General features: G+C 40.1%; 1 protein-coding gene across 3 annotated transcripts in view; it reads left to right on the forward strand.

Moving 5' to 3' along the window:
• The window catches only part of CPED1 (cadherin like and PC-esterase domain containing 1), a 486,680-nt gene that overhangs the window by 404,464 nt on the left and 62,073 nt on the right, over positions 1 to 20,143 (forward strand). For all 3 annotated transcript variants that reach the window (XM_069764871.1, XM_069764872.1, XM_069764873.1), the window contains one exon: positions 13,532 to 13,649. In XM_069764871.1, coding sequence (XP_069620972.1) covers positions 13,532 to 13,649 — 118 coding nt within the window. The remainder of the gene's footprint in view (positions 1 to 13,531; positions 13,650 to 20,143) is intronic.

Consider the following 20,143-nt stretch of genomic DNA (forward strand, 5'->3'; position numbering starts at 1 on the left):
TTAATTTGCACCATACTTTAGGTCTAGAAAATTTTTATAACCCGATGAATAATGTATATAATATAGGTTAAATTAGAATCTTTAACCTGGACTGAAAACCTCCCCAGTGGCAAGTACAAATACACTTTTCTGGTTAAGCAGTTTATAAAAATATAGCCTTGATTTGCTCATGAGTCACAATTTTACTTAAGTAAAAGTTTAAAGTTTTAGAAAAGAACATAGCAGCATCAAGCTGTAAGGTAAAATCCCATCAAGCACTCTACAAGGAGTTTGTATGTTCTCCCCATGTTTGTGTGGGTTTCCTCCGGGTTCTCAGGTTTTCTCCCATACTCCAAAGACATACTGATAGGAAATTTAGATTGTGAGCCCCAATGGAGACAGTGATGATAATATATGTAAAGAGCTGCGGAATAAGATAGTGCTATATAAGTGAGTAAAATAAATAATATAGGCCAAACATGGGGTAAACCTTACAAACCTTACAAAATTTTTATACTTTTCAAATTTGGAACCCTAAAGAATAAATAGCACTCATAATTACTAGTGATGAGCGAATATACTCGTTACTCGAGATTTCTCGAGCACGCTCGGGTGTCCTCCGAGTATATTTAAGTAGTCAGAAATTTAGTTTCTCTTGTCACAGCTGAATGATTTACATCTGTTAGCCAGCATAAGTACATGTGAGGATTCCCTAGCAACCAGGCAACCCCCACATTTACTTATGCTGGCTAACAGATGTAAATCATTCAGTTGTGGCAAGAAAAACTAAATCTCCGAGCACTAAAAAATACTCGGAGGACCCCCGAGCATGCTCGAGAAATCTCGAGTAACGAGTATATTCGCTCATCACTAATAATTACTTCTTATAAGTGTCTATGAGTGCTGATTATTATAACGATTAGTGATTATTATAATGCTATATAAATCCAATATTTTTGTGAATAATCAGTCAGTTTCATATGAGTTTGAACATGGTTTGCCATTTTCTTTCCCATATATTTTTGGCGAACCATTGCATCTTGCAACAACTTCAAGATCTCATATGATTTACCAGAATTCCTAACTATGGAAAAGATGAAAATGTACAGTATATATCCGGGTAGAGTAAGACATTGTAAAACTACATCCCTTATAAAGCATACATTAGGTATTCACAAATTGTAGACCTTGGTCCAAATCCATGTAAGGGACATCAGCTTATCAGACTCCAGTTGTCTGCACCAGGAAAGTTATAAAGGCACAGATGATTGGCCTCGGGGAGACCAAAACATCCAACACTGCGGAGACACCATCACGTGTTTCTCAACGCAGTGATTCCAGAACACTGCCCCCATCCCTTATGGGAAATATGCAGATGCATGTAAAGAAGCTGCGGAGACACCATCACGTGTTTCTCGACGCAAGCAGTGAATAGCCAGGCCTTTCCCCGGGAAGGAACAACCACGGGAAGGGCAGCATCCTATGAAGGAAAGCCACCTATGCCAAGCATGGTATCCATCCACAGACAGCTGTTTCGGGGTTTTGCCCCTCATCAGTGTGGAGTAGGAATCTGGCTATTAGGAGCAGTGCCTGGTAAAAAGGCTATAAAGGCACAGAAGATTGGCCTCGGGGAGACCAAAACATCCAACACTGCGGAGACACCATCACGTGTTTCTCAACGCAGTGATTCCAGAACACTGCCCCCATCCCTTATGGGAAATATGCAGATGCATGTAAAGAAGCTGCGGAGACACCATCACGTGTTTCTCGACGCAAGCAGTGAATAGCCAGGCCTTTCCCCGGGAAGGAACAACCACGGGAAGGGCAGCATCCTATGAAGGAAAGCCACCTATGCCAAGCATGGTATCCATCCACAGACAGCTATTTCGGGGTTTTGCCCCTCATCAGTGTGGAGTAGGAATCTGGCTATTAGGAGCAGTGCCTGGTAAAAAGGCTATAAAGGCACAGATGATTGGCCTCGGGGAGACCAAAACATCCAACACTGCGGAGACACCATCACGTGTTTCTCAACGCAGTGATTCCAGAACACTGCCCCCATCCCTTATGGGAAATATGCAGATGCATGTAAAGAAGCTGCGGAGACACCATCACGTGTTTCTCGACGCAAGCAGTGAATAGCCAGGCCTTTCCCCGGGAAGGAACAACCACAGGAAGGGCAGCATCCTATGAAGGAAAGCCACCTATGCCAAGCATGGTATCCATCCACAGACAGCTGTTTCGGGGTTTTGCCCCTCATCAGCGTGGAGTAGGAATCTGGCTATTAGGAGCAGTGCCTGGTAAAAAGGCTATAAAGGCACAGATGATTGGCCTCGGGGAGACCAAAACATCCAACACTGCGGAGACACCATCACGTGTTTCTCAACGCAGTGATTCCAGAACACTGCCCCCATCCCTTATGGGAAATATGCAGATGCATGTAAAGAAGCTGCGGAGACACCATCACGTGTTTCTCGACGCAAGCAGTGAATAGCCAGGCCTTTCCCCGGGAAGGAACAACCACGGGAAGTGGCAGAAGAAGTAAGAGGATGCACAGATGGAAAATCATAGGAGAAGAGCTTAAGCGCTGAGATCTCATCTCCCGAGATCTTGGTGCCAAGATATTCATCTGCGCATGCGCCGCCCCGGCAACCATTTTTCCAGAGTCCACTTCATAGGAAATTATGGAACTGTGGGGGCTCTGGCCTTTCACAAAATGTCGGCAGAGCCCCCGCAGCACCGGACACTCAGAGAAGCACCAGACACCCGCAGCAGAACCGGACACCCGCAGCAGAACCGGACACCCGCAGCGGCGCGCCGCACATCCAGACACCCCCTCATCCCAGCCTGAGGCCTGCAGCATCACCCCACTTTTGCCTCCTCCAGCAGCGACCTTGGGACCCCACTTCACCGCAGCCACCACCCCTGGTAAGCAATAAGACGCATGGATTATAAGAAGCACCACCATTTTTTTAACAAAAAGTTTCTTCCTATTTTTCTCCTCAAAATATGGGGCGTTTTATAATCCGAAAAAATACAGTAATCAGCACTATTTATCCCTGCTACTCCAAGGTTGCCTCTGCCGTGCTTCCAGCCTTTGCTATTGACACATCTGCAGAAGTAATGTCACAGCAACAATATGTGACCGCTGCAGCCAATCAATTGGAAAAAAGAGTATTTCACCATTTTCCATAATGTCACTAAATACAAAATCTAGAATCTGCTTTTGTCAGAAATTAGTTTCCCGAAAGATGTTTTATGAAATGTTTTATTCAGATTTTTATCAGATAAGTTACATCAAAACAATCCATTATTTAGGGATCCCAGTAATGAAGAAAAGTCAATCTTAGTTTCAACCTTTAACTAAGAAGTGGTGGATGTATCCTTGCACAACACTGAGATACAATCACCTCCAAATAAGCACCTTCATAAGCGGCCATTAATCCTATTTATCTCATTGACTAACTTTGGCTGTATGGGGGAAAAAAAGTAAAACCCAGAACTTTTTTTTTTTAATACATTGACCTTACTAATTAGTGTTGCTTCTACTTAGTTTAAACAATGTTTTCAATTAAACATGTGCATAGCACTGATCTTGGCCTTTTTCACATATTTTAGCATTGGCTGGTGGTAGCAGTTTTTCATTTGATTATCAATCAAATCAATTGTCCCATTAAAGTACAACTCTTTATGCAATTAAAGAACTAAATAAAGACAGCTATTCGTCTTACACCAATCTTATTTATCCCCTAAAAGGCTTCAGAAAATGGGTGGGCACTTCCACTCACTGTCATCGATGCGAAATACTTGGTGCTGACTTTTGGCACATGTCATGGGATACCCTCGCATCTGTTTGTTCTGGAAACTGGTGTTGGAATTACTTGAAGACATCTGACATCTTGGGAATACCAATCCCCACATACCATAAGTTAGATTATTGGGCATTGTAGAAGAGTCCTTATGGACACATCATAATTGTATCTTCTTACGGGAAGTTCTCTAACTGGCCAGGAAGGTGATAGGTGGATGGGAATAGAACCCCTTCTTTTTCTCAAAGGAAGAAAATAATTAATATCACAATTCCCTATGAAAGTTTGGTATACAAAAATAGAGGATGCCCTCAATAATTTCGTAAAATGTTGGGTGGATGGTGTGCATCTTCCAGGATCTCCTTTTCCTCTAAAACCCTCAGGTCCCACCTGCCTTCTGACCTTGGTAGAGAGATATGAGCCTATATGCTTTCAAATTATGATTCCTGATGCTGGACTGGAGTTGAGTCCTGAGCTGGGGATATATAGATATGACAATATTGATTTTGTAATTGTATAGAGGTTATTTATGTTTATTTACAGTTTTACATTGAATACAGTATGCGTTGACTGTACAAGAATGTACAGCATGTACCTTTCAATGTACCTTTCTGTATTTGAGTTGAGAGTTCAATAAAACATTTTTTTAAAGAACTAAAGACACATACTAAAAATAAGATCCCGTAAATGAAGCTTGATGATTGTTTACAGTTAGATATAGTATAATAGGTTGGCTAGATTTTTCACTAGCTGGCTCTTTAATGAGGAAGCAATGCATGCACATGCTCAAGATTTTGAGAGCTGCTAGGATGTTGAGGGAAGTGAAAACATTAAAGAAGCCCTCCTCCTCCCATCAAAGTTTTTATCCTCTTAATATAGTGCAATCATCATATTATATAGCACCATGGAATCAATGATGCTATATAAATAAATAATAATAATAATATAGCACTGTGTACTTACAGTTGCTCATTGTGCCTTTCTACCCAGTTAATTCTTCTCTTTTCCATTAGTTCAATGCAAAAAAATGACTAGCTGAATTCTTCTAAACTTTATGTAGAGACAGGAGATCAATTTTCTCTGTATGTGTCATAAGTCATTGCAAAAGTTTATGGCAGAGGAAGGTGGGAACAGCTGGGGCAGGAGTTGAAGAGGGGAATGATTTCTGCAGGGAAAAGAGACTTCCTGTTTCTATATAGATCAGTGAAAATAAAAGAATTACCTGGGTAGAAAGGCAAAATGAGCAATTGTAGGTACACAGTTCTAAATAAATATATATATATATATATATATATATATACACATCACACACATTACACATTGCAATATATTAAGAGGATAAAAACTTTGATGGCAGTGCTTCTTCATATGAGAGTCACTTTAAATGGTTTGTTCTCATTGAATGTTATTATGATAAAAATACGTTGTGGATTCCAACTTACATTGGAAAGTAAAATGTTATAATGTGTATTCAATAAGCATCTACGCAATTATCATAATGTGATAATATTATTATATGAAGGTGAATAATTATCAGCTCTGGAAGTATGGTAATGCATGAATGGCATACATGTTTCCTTACAAAGAGAAAATCAATCATTCTTAACTAATATTTTATGACTGTGAATGTCCTCCTCTTTACAGTAATGTAATATAATCACTAAGTATTTCTTTGTATGAAACACCTATGTATTATGTATTAGACACAGGTTTCTTGTTCTAATGGGGCAGCATGAGATGTGACTTTTCATTTTGCTCCAGACACATTAGAATTGGTGTTAAAATATGAGGCTCCAGGCTTTTCAGAAACTGACACTGTGAAGAACTGTCTAATCATTTATGTTCTCTTACGTCCTTCTCATCTTTGCTTTGATTGACACTTTGTAAATATGCTCGGGGTCAGAGAGCCTTTCATCTTCTGGAAAAGTTACAGAGTTGTTGATGGTATTACACTCTATTTGGTGACTTCACAGTTACATAAAATGTTAACTGCATGTTGGCTGTAGATGTCAGTTTCCTAATCCTTCCACTAAATGACCTCCTACCAATATGTATTAACTATTACTACATGCTCCTGAATTACCGTAAGTACCTTTTTTAAGGAAGACCTCCATATTAACAATATTTTTGATCAAAGGATGAGGCATGTTTTTCTGCATCTTTGAAAGTAGATTCTTGAAAAGTGTGTCACTGTATATGGTCACAATGATACATGCATGGTTGACATACTTTGCTTTGCTGAAATTGCTGGACCGTAAAACTTTAACTGTAGAAAAAATGCAAAGGCAATACTGGACACAAAAACTTCAGATATATTTTTTTCACAGGGTCTTATACTTTATTTGAGTTTAATGGTAAATGAAGCAGATAAGTGGCATATAGAACATTCTAGAATATGTTGGTTCAGGGGTTAGCACTGTTTCTTACAGCGCTGGAGTTCTGGGTTCAAATGCCACCATGGGCAAAATCTGCAAGGAGTTTGTATGTTCTCCCCGTGTTTGTATGGGTTTCCTCTAGGTACTACTTTTAAATCCCTGACACAAAGGCATTGTAATAGAGAATTTAGATTGTGAGCCCCAATGAGGACAGTGTTGTAGATATGAATAGTGCTATATAAGCGAGTAAAATAAATATTATGTAGAAATCAGTGACTGGAATACATTTTGGCTATTTTCATAATATTTTCTCCAAGTTCTTGAAGACTTACTTTTGTAAAACAGGAATAAAGGAAATCAAAATGAGTAACACACCAAACAGCTCAGAATAAACAGCCCCATCTTCACATTCTCACTTTGTAAACAAGAGTCTAATTTTACGCATGCTGTGCCTAAGGCTCAATTCACATTGGTATCATGGTTTCCAAGTTATACTAAAGCTACAAAGCAGGGCAGGACATAACGTAAAAGAAGCACCAGCACAACTGATGGATCCCAAGGCTAAAAATAATATAATAAAAATCTGTAGATCCACCAAGGTGTCCTCCATCAGGACGGAAAAAGCATAGCTACCAGAACCTCTGCTGCAGATGAGAACATTGATGCTAGATAGTATAACCTTTAAACTGGCCAATTTGTAAACCTCCTTTCATATGTTTTTTTTTTTTTTTTTAAGATGTCTCAAAAAGTTCAAATAATTTTCAGTAACTTTTCCGGCTTAAAAAGTGCAATAATCATAAACATACTTAAAAAACAAAAATAGTTGTTACAATCTTCCTCCTGGAAAATATGTTTTTATAATAAGTAAGATATATTAGACATTTTCTTTTTGTGTAATAATAGGTTGAAGAAATGAGTTCAGTCCTTGAGGCCAAAATGGGGAAATTGGAATTGTTCATTTGTTAGAGGAGTTTGACTCCAGTTTGTTTTATTTGATTCAAGTGGATTCAAACACATAGCAAAATTGTCCTTAGACTTAAGATGTCCATATGAGAAAACTGACAAAAATTAGCCGAACCTCTATCTTTGTAAACTTCCTGATAAACACAAACCTTCTGGGTGTGCATGTCTTTTTTAAAAAAAACAAGGGGCAAAGAGTAGGTCTCTGCTATACACCTCTGGCATTGTTTGACTCCCAGACTATCGGCGGGTTATGCATTTATGAAGTGTCATAGATTGTCCAGTACATACCTAATAACTCATTACTACCCCTATCACTTAGCCCTGTGAAGCCCTATTGCTACCCACAGATCAATGGTGTAAACACTGTATGGCAATAGCAATTTTGATGATGAAAGTCATGTGGGTAATGATATAAAAACCTGACTCTGAGCTCTTCTACAAAGTTGTTGAAAGCATTATGTACACATGCACAGATCCAGGCAGCAGAATCGCCTGCTTCTGCGGAGCCACTGAATGCTTGCAGTGACTATGTAGAAAAGGACGAATTCAAGAAAGCAGTTAAGAGATCATGATTGCTATGGATGTCACAGCCATTATGATTGCTATCCCAGTACAGTGTTAAAATAACAGATCAGTCTGCAGTCGGGGGACTTAGAGAAACACTCCAGCAATTTTTTCCATCTTTGTATCTGTCACACTCTGTACTTCTTTTATATATAATATACTTGTGATATTGACATCTCTAAAAAGGCCAAATACAGACAGACTTTGTGCTGACCTCTCAGGTCCCAGGGGCTTTCACCCTATAACTCCTATACAGAGATGTGGACATATACAATCTCCCTGGCTAAGATCTCAGGGTAGACAATTGCCGGTGGTGGGTTAGAGGACTGGTCAGATAGCTGGTTCAGAACCAGGAGGTTACTAGCCTGTTATCAGTCCCATGATGCATTACTACAGCATCACATTGATGGCACCATCTCTGCCAGCTGAGAGCATTCTATGATTATATAATTTCCTCTATGTGCATCTAAAAATAAGAAGGGACTGTGTAGTCATCATCAGTAACTGGTATATGAGTGTCTCTCCCCACGTGGAGTGCGTGGCACATTCTATGAAGTTTCATCAAACAGTACATTTTGGGAATTGAGATGGTGCCCCCTTGAGAGACCAGAAAGCCTTTTAATCCCCATGGGTCACCATGGGATTACATGATCCAAAGAAAGAATTCATGAATTTTCAGATTGAAAAAACAAGAAAATAAAGTAATGTTAGCTGACTAGTTTTGTTGACTAGTCATATAACAATTGAAAAAAACAAATTACCGGACTGCTACATTAACATCACATGGTGATAGACGGTGGAGGGTATTATATGATTTCTCAGCTCCTGAAACAAATTAGAAATGTGGCCAAAAAAGTTGTCAATCTCTTTATCTTTTTAATCTTAACTCAATAGCTCATCTGGGCCATACTTGTCAATGCAGTTACGCTTACATCTTAGGCTTGGTTCACATTGCGTTCAGGGGCAACGTTAAACAGAGTACGTTACACTGCAGCATAACGTGGTGTAACATACTCCGTTAACGCCGCCATTGAATGCAATGCCGGACGCATCGCCTAGCGCACGCCCAGATGCGCTGTCATTGAGTGACGGACCCGAGACGCGGGCTGCAGCACTTGCGTTAGCAGCAGCCCGTTAGCGTATGTGTTGAACGGGCTGCTGCTAACGCAATGTGACCCTAGCCTTGGATGAATGCAATATTTATCATGCCTCCAAATAATTAGTGTATTACTCATAAAGTGGAGAACTAACTTACTAAGCAAGTGACAGCGACCCACGTACCAGTGTGGGGAATGTGCCATGTGTTCCAGTAAAGTTCAGTGCTGATCAGCAGAGTAAGAAATCACGATAATGCCCTATAGAGCATTACTATGATATCAATAGGTAGTGAATTCAGAATAATTATTGACATCTGTTTCTGCTAACTCGGAGAAAGGGAAATAGGTGAGGGAGGTGAGGAACTGAGAAAATAGGGTGAGGAGTATGAGGAACAAGTCCAAAGAGATTTAGGAAGAGAAGTGGAGTATGATCCTTTGCTATTTCAAGGGATTGTTCACTTTCACTAAAAACCAGGATCACGGCTGCTTAATCTGAACACTAATATTACAGATCAAGCTGCACTTGCCTACCAATGACCCTGCCATGCAAGTTGGTAATCTTGCGCCCAGTGCTTGACTGCGGCAGTCATGAGCTGTAGACATGACATCAACGCTGCATCCTCATCAACAAACACTGGCGGGGAGCAAGGACAAAGGTACTGTACATACGTAAAGCTCAGTCTTAAATTTTGTACCATAATTAGTCCTTGCCTTGGCTTTTAATGAAACAGGACTACGACCTTAAGGCCAGAAAAAAGAAGTTATTGTAAATTCAGTTTATCTTATGTCCTAGTAAAATGGGCTCAATTACTTAATTTTAAGCTGAATAACAACAAAATCCCACATCATTAAATGTTTGGGACAAGGAAGAGATCCCACACGATATGTTAAAACCAATATTTTTATTAAGGCCAAAACACTACACTAAACAACAAAAATATAATAAAAAAGTATTGGAATATTGGACATATGCTGATTTGATTTTAAGCTGAATTTAAGGAAGCAAAAAAAGTCTTCTTGCACATGATAGTTTGCCTTTGTTGGCAGTGAACTTAAAGGCCTTTTTTTCTTTCTTTCATTAGTTTTTTCTTTCTATCTATGTCGTTTATAACAATTTATAAAAATGTATTACAGTGTATTCTTTGGAAACAAAGAAAAAACAGTGCATAAATGCAGTTACGATTGTTGCCTTCATACTTATGGCAGGATTACAGCAGGATAGACATATTCCTGAGCACAAGTATGAACAAGAAAATCCCTGTTAAGTTGTCCTGTAGCACTTTGTTGAGAGCAGTCACAAGCCATTTAGGAATTTGAGGATGTTGTGTGAAACCCTGTGCAAATTGTTTCTATGCAAGGGCAAAACTGTCTGATGTTAATGTTAGTTGGAGTAGCACTGCTAAATATCTACACAGCGTGCCCAGACCCTGTGGCTCCAAACGCACATCGCAGTTGGATAGTAGACAGTCCTTAGCCTCTGTATTTCAATTTACAATGTGACAGTTGGCTTGTCTACAATTAATTATACGAAGAAGCTATAAAAAACAGTTGCTTTTTATTTTTGTTTTTCTATTTTTTTAATCTGTACAAGTATGTGCAGTGGTGTAAAGCATAGGAACAGTAAAAATACAAAAATAAATTGCCTTTAGTCATTTTCCAGTTTATCATTAATACCTGTAATATATTAGTCTATAGAGTGAAGGGCATGGGAAATCACTCTCTTGTGTCTTAGGGTGTACTAACTAGTGATGAGCGAATATACTCGTTACTCGAGATTTCCCGAGCACGCTCGGGTGTCCTCCGAGTATTTTTTAGTGCTCGGAGATTTAGTTTTTCTTGCCGCAGCTGAATGATTTACATCTCTTAGCCAGCATAAGTACATATGGGGGTTGCCTTGTTGCTAGGGAATCCCCACATGTACTTATGCTGGCTAACAGATATAAATCATTCAGCAGCGGCAAGAAAAATGAAATCTCCGAGCACTAAAAATTACTCGGAGGACACCCGAGCGTGCTCGGGAAATCTCGAATAATGAGTATATTCTCTCATCACTAGTACTAACCTCACATATTGGGATTCAGACATGGTGTATCTTTAGAGAGGAGGGCATGGGACATCACTCTGTTGTGTCTTAGAGTGCACTAACCTCACACATTGGGATGTAGACAAGGTATATCTATAGGGTGGAGGGCATGGGACATCACTCTGTTGTGTCTTAGAGTGCACTAACCTCAGACAATGGGATGCAGACATGGTGTATCTATGGGGTGGAGGGCATGGGACATCACTCTCGTGTATTAGAGTGCACTAACCTCACACAATGGGATGCAGACATGGTGTATCTATAGGGTGGAGGGCATGGGACATCACTCTGCTATGTCTTGGTATGCAGTAAGGCTACGTTCACATTAGCGTTCCGCTAATGTGCGTCGCTGTTGCGCCGGCGACGCAGCGGCGACGCGCCCCTATGTTTAACATGGGGGACGCGTGCGTTTTTTTGTTTGCGTTTTCCGACACGTGCGTCGTTTCCGACGCTAGCGTCGGACGCAAGAAAATGCAACAAGTTGCATTTTTCGTGCGTCCGATTTTCGTCAAAAAACGACGCACGCGTCGCAAAACGCAGCGTTTTTGCGTGCGTTTGCGCGCTTTTTTTGTGCGTCGTGCGTTGCGTCGCCGACGCAGCGGCGCGCAACGCTAATGTGAACGTAGCCTAACCTCACACATTGGGATGCAGACTAGGTGCAGGGCCAAGTCAATGTGCCCTCTCCGATTTTAAGTTACTAAGTCTCTAAGTGACTTCCTAAACTACTTCTGTCTGCCATGTTTCTGCAGGGCCAGCATTTTATGCAATGCAATGAAAGTTTTAGGACTATTTAAGGAAATGCATTATATCAGATCATAAAATCTGGTTACTTAAATATCTGAATCCTGACCTTTTTCCAGTGGAAATAATTACAGTAATAAACCTGCCACAGGAATTTCACAATCCCTGTAATCTAATTCTTAGGCTTCTTTGAGACCTTATCTGTCTCATGTGACCACGTCTTACTCCCGGAACCTACTATTAGTAAAGTGATGGGAGAGGAGGTGGACATTGGCTAAAGAGTGAGGAGTGTTGAGGGAGCAGTCGTGGAAGGGTATCACACTGGCACAGTTCCTGACCTCAGTGGACATTATATTTAGGTCAGAACTGTGGTCATATACTTTTTCCTACCTATGGATGCTGGCTTTGTTTGATTGGACAGTGTCATAGTGGGATTAAAGTAGACACATAACTAAACAAGCGTGAATAAAATGGCCAGTTGAACGATAAAAAATTCCTCAACAGAAGAATCTACACAATGAAGCAGAGGAAAAAAAATGTTTTTATGGACATTCCTGCAACTACAATCAGAAATGTAAACTTTAGAAGGCAAAATTTGGAAATTTGGTGAAAGGTCCTTTTTAAACGTATTTTTTTTAACTTTTTTTTTACATAATACAATCTGTGTTAAATTTAATATAAAGCTCTTGCAATTTTCATACTGACCACTAATGCTTTTGTTAGACTTCAACTTCGTTTTTTTTTTCCAGGAAATAACACATGTACATGGCCACAATAGTCAGAGCCTGATATATTTTCTATTGAAGTGTCTAATGCTCCTGTACAAAGGTCATTGTGAAAGGAAAGGGAGCTGAATCAGGTGTGATGTCCTCTATTGTGATAGGTGGATGCCGGGATATAAACTGTGTATAGAGGTGTTACCTGTCATTGTAATCCTGCTTCAGATAGTATGTGAATCAGAAAAACTCGTTCTTACAGTTCTAATTGATATTTGATAATAATATTATTATTATTATTATTACATCTACTACATATTGTGATTGGATCTTGGAGATGAGAGTATTCTTTTAAGTAGTTGGTTTGATCTGACAAATGCCCCAGCTCCAATCACAAATGCTGTATCAGAACAGTTTATGTTGAGTATTTGCACATTTTCATAAGGATGTAATCAAGTAAAACATGACATTTTTTAGCCATTTGAGGATTGCTTCTTGGTCATTTTTTTAATCTGTGTTAAAAAGCACGTAGTGACATATTCAAAACTAGTGCCTAGACCTTGTAGCCCCCAAACACAAACATTCATTTTTTTCTGGTCAACAGAACTCTGATGGAGGTCTTGTGTCGTAAAAAATAGGCTTGTGAACACATATGGTGCAATCAGACACACAATGGAACAGCAGAGTATGTGAGGATTGTGTACAGGCCATCATCCATCCAATTTATTAGGGTTAGCTACACATAGTAATAGATTGTATACATGATGCCATTTACTTGCTGGAAAAAGAATTGACCAAGACATTGCAGGGCAAGGGAGACTTCATTGGAAACTGATTTAAGGTTTTACATGACGTACTGTGTATTCCACACAAGAATAATATAGACGTAATCCAGAAAATGAAAACAAATGTACAAGTATTTTTAATGTCTGGATTTTAAAATGTATTCCTCATTCTAATAAAGAACATGCAAGTAATCTTCTTGCTAACATGGCTGATAACTGCAGAAAGCAATTACAAATTGTATAATTCATAACCCTAAATGGAGCAGCGATGTTTAATTTCCAAGACAAAATTTTGACATAAGCAAATTAAATATTAACATATTTATGATCACTGATCAGTTTGATTTCATCTACTGTAAATTGTACTACTGTAGCTTGACAATTAAATACATTGGTTATATATTTCTCATCCTATTTTATAGGATTGCGGGTTGATTATTTATGCCGATGAGCCATGTGGATTACAGGACATTCCAAATGAAACAATTTCTAAACTTTCATATTCTTGTAAAAAAAAATGTGAGACCGGCGATGCCAAAGGTATTTGCAACTGCATGCCCTAAAAATATAGTTATTTTTCTTGTGTAAATGACTATTTTCAATGTAGTATACCTTTCTAAATTAGCCTTTGTACATAAGGTTTACACAAGTAATAGGATGGACAATGGGATGAGTACTAAATACACAAAATAAGATGGGCACTTGACACCTTCACGAAATATGAGGTACATGTACGTCATATGTCGTGTATCTGCCTTTGATGCAGGCTTGCACGCCAATCCTGCATCTTTCCTGGCAGATGATGGCTGACGTAATAAGCCATCATGTGCCCTTAACAGCCTTAGGTGGAGCCGAGCTCTGTCCATGGCTTTAAGTGCCGCTGTCAGTATCTGATATTGGCATTTAACACTCGCAGGCAGGGAAGCATGTCATTCCATCATGATTATCGGGCATTGAAGCAAAATATGGCATCACATATGCATAAAGAAGTAGAATGAAAGTGAAGGATGGTCCTAAACCACAAGGTTGCCATGACAGCTGAGGGTTTGCTGAAGACCTCCCATACTTGTCATGATGATTCTCCTGTAAATGCCAGTGTTTAGCTAGCATTCATAGGAGATTGTGATTTTCTCTATATACAGTAGCTTAGCTGATATACTGCTCTGCATAGTACAAGCAATCAGATGATTGTAGCTTCAAGTCCCCCAAAGGACAGAAAAAAGTAAAATAAAAAATATCTTAAAAAATATGAAAAAATTAAAAAAGAAACAAAAAGTTCAAATCACTCCCCTTTTTCCCTACTAAAAATAAAACAATTAAAATACATATATTTAATATTGCCGCATTCGTAAAAGTCAGTTCAATCAAAATATAAATAAATGGATCTAATCGGTGAGTGGCGTAACAAGAAAAAAAATCAAGACTAAAGAATTTTGTTCTTATGTCTGCTACATCATTGAAATAAAGTGCAATAAGTCGATCAAAACATCAGCTCAAGGAACAAAAAACAATCTCTCATAAAACCTCATTCCCTGAAAATTGAAACTGTTATGGGCCTTGGAAAATGGCAACACAATCAATTTTTTTTTCCACACAATTTAAATTTTTTCCCACTACTTAAATATAAAAAATATACATGTTTGGTATCACCGTAATCATACTGACCTGGAGAATCATATTACCAGGTCAGTTTTACTGTATAGTGAACATGGTAAGCAAAAGAAAAACAAAATACAACTCTGAAATTGAACATTTTTCAGTTTCAGTACACTTGGAATTTTTTTCCCACTTTCCAGTGCATCATATGATAAAATGATGTCATTCAAAAGTCTGACCCGTCCTTCAAAGAAAATGGCCTAATACAGTTACGTGGATGGAAAAATAAAAATGTTATTGCTTATTGAAGAATAGCCGGAAAGAACGAAAATGAAAAAATGGCTGTGGTGTGATGGAGTTCATCTTCATGTGGTATGATCATTATTTGTGACTAGCTGAAGAGCCCGGCGTTGCCTGGGCATAGTAAATATCTGTGGTTAGTTATAGCACGTCACTTCTCTTATTTTCCCATCACGCCTCTCATTTTCCCAATCACATCTTTAATTTTCCCCCTCACATCTCTCATTTTCTCCCTCACACCTCTCATTTTCTCCCTCACTCCTCTCATTCCCGCCTAACACTTGTCATTTCGACCTCACATCTGTCATTTTCCGATCACTACACTATTTTCCCTCACTCCTCTCATTTTGCACTCACACCTCTAATTTTCACCTCAGTATATACATGTTTGTCATCTCGCTTATATATAGTATACACCTGTATGTCATCTCCTGTATATAGTATATACCTGTATGTCATCTCCCCTGTATATAGTATATACCTGCTGTTTGTCATCTCCCGTGTCATGATCCCAATGGCAGGGGATCACAAAAGGACAAGCACAAAAACAAAACAAGCTCTAGGGTGATGGAACCTGAGCTGACCGCGATCCTGAACCTAAACACACAACTAGCTGTAGCCGGGGAACGTGCCTACGATGATTCCTAGACGTCTCGCGCCAGCCGAAGGATTAACTTCCCCTATAAGAAGAAACACAGACCTCACTTGCCTCCAGAGAAACACCCCACAGAAATAGCAGCCCCCCACATGTAATAACGGTGAAATGAGAGGAAAGCACATACGTAGTTATGAAAATAGAATCAGCAAAAATGAGGCCCGCTAAAGCTAGATAGCAGAGGATACAAAAGTGAACTGCGCGGTCAGCGAAAAACCCTTCAAAAAAACCATCCTGAAATTACTTGAACTCATGTGCCAACTCATGGAACATGAGGAGTAATTTCAGCCCACTAGAGCAACCAGCAGCAAGGAATCACACCTCTGCAAGCTGGACTAAGACAAAAATTAAGCAAAACGTGGAACAGGAAAATCAAAACTTAGCTTGTCCTGAAGATAACAGACGCAGGGAGCAGAGGTAAAAAGACACGCTGATTACATTGATAGCCGGCGAGGAAATGACAAAAAAGCCAGGTTAAATAGGAAACTCCCATAACCTGATGGAACAGGTGGACACCAGAGACCGCAGAGAACACAAGTCACCCAGTACCATCAGTAACCACCAGAGGGAGCCCAAAAACAGAACTCACAACACTCCCGTATATAGTATATACCTGTATGTCATCTCCTCCTATATATAGTATATACCTGTATGTCATCTCCTCCTATATATAGTATATACCTGTATGTCATCTCCTCCTATATATAGTATATACCTGTATGTCATCTCCTTCTATATATAGTATATACCTGTATGTCATCTCCTCCTGTATATAGTATATACCTGTGTGTCATCTCCCCTGTATATAGTATATATCTGTGTGTCATCTCCTCCTGTGTATAGTATATACCTGTATGTCATCTTCTATATATAGCATATACCTGTATGTCATCTCCTCCTGTATATAGTATATACCTGTAGGTAATCTGCTCCTGTATATAGTATATACCTGTGTGTCTTCTCCTCCTGTATATAGTATATACCTGTATGTCATCTCCTCCTGTATATAGTATGTACCTGTATGTCATCTCCTCCTTTATATAGTATATACCTGTGTGTCATCTCTCCTGTATATAGTATATATCTGTGTGTCATCTCCCCTGTATATAGTATATACCTGTGTGATCTCCTGTATTAGACCTCGTTAACACGTTATTTGCTCAGTATTTTTACCTCAGTATTTGTAAGATAAATTGGCAGCCTGATAAATCCCCAGCCAACAGGAAGCCCTCCCCCTGGCAGTATATATTAGCTCACACATACACATAATAGACAGGTCATGTGACTGACAGCTGGCGTATTTCCTATATGGTACATTTGTTGCTCTTGTAGTTTGTCTGCTTATTAATCAGATTTTTATTTTTGAAGGCTAATACCAGACTTGTGTGTGTTTTAGTGCGAGTTTCGTTTGTCAAATTGTGTGTGTTGAGTTGTGTGTGGCGATATGCATGTAGCGACCTTTGTGAGATGAGTTTTGTGTGGCAACATGCGTGTAGCAACTTTTTGTGTGTCGAGTTGCATGTGACAGGTTAGTGTAGCAAGTTGTGTGCAGCAAGTTTAGCGCATGGCGAGTTTTGCGCGTGGTGAGTTTTATGTCTGGTGCCTTTTGAGTATGTGCAACTTTTGTGTGAGGCAACTTTTGCATGTGTTGCAAATTTTGTGCATGTGGCAATTTTTCCGAATGTGCAAGTTTTGCGTGTGGCGAGTTTTCCATGATGTGAGTTTTGCACTTGTGGCGAGTTTTGCGTGAGCCTATTTTTTGCATGTGGTGAGTTTTGCGCGTGGTGAGTTTTGAGCGGCGACTTTTGTATTTCGACTTTTATGTGGCGAGGTCGGTGTATGTGTGGTGAAATGTGTGCTGAGGGTGATATATGTGTTCAAGCACGTGGTAGTGTGTGGTGCATTTTGTGTGTGTGTTCATATCCCCGTGTGTGGTGAGTATCCCATGTCAGGGTCCCACCTTAGCAACTGTACGGTATATACTCTTTGGCGCCATCGCTCTCATTCTTTAAGTCCCCCTTGTTCACATCTGGCAGCTGTCAATTTGCCTCCTACACTTTTCCTTTCACTTTTCCCCATTATGTAGATAGGGGCAAAATTGTTTGGTGAATTGGAAAGCGCGGAGTTAAAATTTCACCTCACAACATAGCCTATGACGCTCTCAGGGTCCAGACGTGTGACTGTGCATAATTTTGTTTCTGTAGCTGCGACGCCTCCAACACTTTTCCTTTCACTTTTTTCCCCATTATGTAGATAGGGGCAAAATTGTTTGGTGAATTGGAAAGCGCGGGGTTAAAATTTAACCTCACAACATAGCCTATGACGCTCGCAGGGTCCAGACGTGTGACTGTGCAAAATTTTGTTGCTGTAGCTGCAACGCTTCCAACACTTTTCCTTTCACTTTTTTCCCCATTATGTAGATAGGGGCAAAATTGTTTGGTGAATTGGAACGCGCGGGGTTAAAATTTCGCCTCACAACATAGCCTATGACGCTCCCGGGGTCCAGACGTGTGACTGTGCAAAATTTTGTGGCTGTAGCTGCGACGGTGCAGATGCCAATCCCGGACATACACACATACACACACACACACACATTCAGCTTTATATAGTAGACTAGCTGAAGAGCCCGGCGTTGCCTGGGCATAGTAAATATCTGTGGTTAGTTATAGCACCTCACTTCTCTTATTTTCCCATCACGCCTCTCATTTTCCCAATCACATCTTTCATTTTCCCCCTCATTTCTCTCACTTTCTCCCTTACACCTCTCATTTTCTCCCTCACTCCTCTCATTCCCCCCTAACACTTGTCATTTCGACCTCACATCTGTCATTTTCCGATCACTCCACTATTTTCCCTCACTCCTCTTTCGACCTCACATCTGTCATTTTCCGATCACTCCACTATTTTCCCTCACTCCTCTCATTTTGCACTCACACCTTTTCATTTTCACCTCAGTATATACATGTTTGTCATCTCCCTTATATATAGTATACACCTGTATGTCATCTCCTGTATATAGTATATACCTGTATGTCATCTCCCCTGTATATATAATATACCTGCTGTGTGTCATCTCCCCTGTATATAGTATATACCTGTATGTCATCTCCTCCTATATATAGTATATACCTGTATGTCATCTCCTTCTATATATAGTATATACCTGTATGTCATCTCCTCCTGTATATAGTATATACCTGTGTGTCATCTCCCCTGTATATAGTATATATCTGTGTGTCATCTCCTCCTGTATATAGTATGCGCGTGGCGAGTTTTGAGTGGCGACTTTTGTGTTTCAACTTTTATGTGGCGAGGTTGGTGTATTTGTGGTGAAATGTGTGCTGAGGGTAATATGTGTTCAAGCACGTGGTAGTGTGTGGTGCATTTTGTGTGTGTTCATATCCCCGTGTGTGGTGAGTATCCCATGTCGGGGCCCCACCTTAGCAACTGTACGGTATATACTCTTTGGCGCCATCGCTCTCACTCTTTAAGTCCCCCTTGTTCACATCTGGCAGCTGTCAATTTGCCTCCTACACTTTTTCTTTCATTTTTTCCCATTATGTAGATAGGGGCAAAATTGTTTGGTGAATTGGAAAGCGCGGGGTTAAAATTTCACCTCACAACATAGCCTATGACGCTCTCAGGGTCCAGAAGTGTGACTGTGCAAAATTTTGTGGCTGTAGCTGCGACGCCTCCAACACTTTTCCTTTCACTTTTTCCCCATTATGTAGATAGGGGCAAAATTGTTTGGTGAATTGGAACGCGTGGGGTTAAAATTTCACCTCACAACATAGCCTATGACGCTCTCAGGGTCCAGACGTGTGACTGTGCAAAATTTTGTTTCTGTAGCTGCGACGCCTCCAACACTTTTCCTTTCACTTTTTTCCCATTATGTAGATAGGGGCAAAATTGTTTGGTGAATTGGAAAGCGCGGCGTTAAAATTTCACCTCACAACGTAGCCTATGACGCTCTCGGGGTCCAGACGTGTGACTGTGCAAAATTTTGTTGCTGTAGCTGCAACGCTTCCAACACTTTTCCTTTCACATTTTTCCCCATTATGTAGAGAGGGGCAAAATTGTTTGGTGAATTGGAATGCGCGGGGTTAAAATTTCGCCTCACAACATAGCCTATGACGCTCTCGGGGTCCAGACGTGTGACTGTGCAAAATTTTGTGGCTGTAGCTGCGACAGTGCAGATGCCAATCCCGGACATACACACACACACACACACACACACACACACACACACATTCAGCTTTATATAGTAGATGAGCGAGTGTACTCGTTGCTTGGGTTTTCCTGAGCACACTCGGGTGTCTTCCGAGTATTTATGACTGCTCGGAGATTTAGTTTTCATCAGGGCAGCTGAATGATTTACAGCTATTAGCCAGCTTGATTACATGTGGAGATTCCCTAGCAACCAGGCAACCCCCACATGTACTCAGTCTGGCTAATAGCTGTAAATCATTCAGCTGCGGCAAGG

The sequence above is a fragment of the Ranitomeya imitator genome, chromosome 4 (genome assembly GCF_032444005.1).
Source record: "Ranitomeya imitator isolate aRanImi1 chromosome 4, aRanImi1.pri, whole genome shotgun sequence".
Taxonomy (NCBI): Eukaryota; Metazoa; Chordata; class Amphibia; order Anura; family Dendrobatidae; genus Ranitomeya; species Ranitomeya imitator.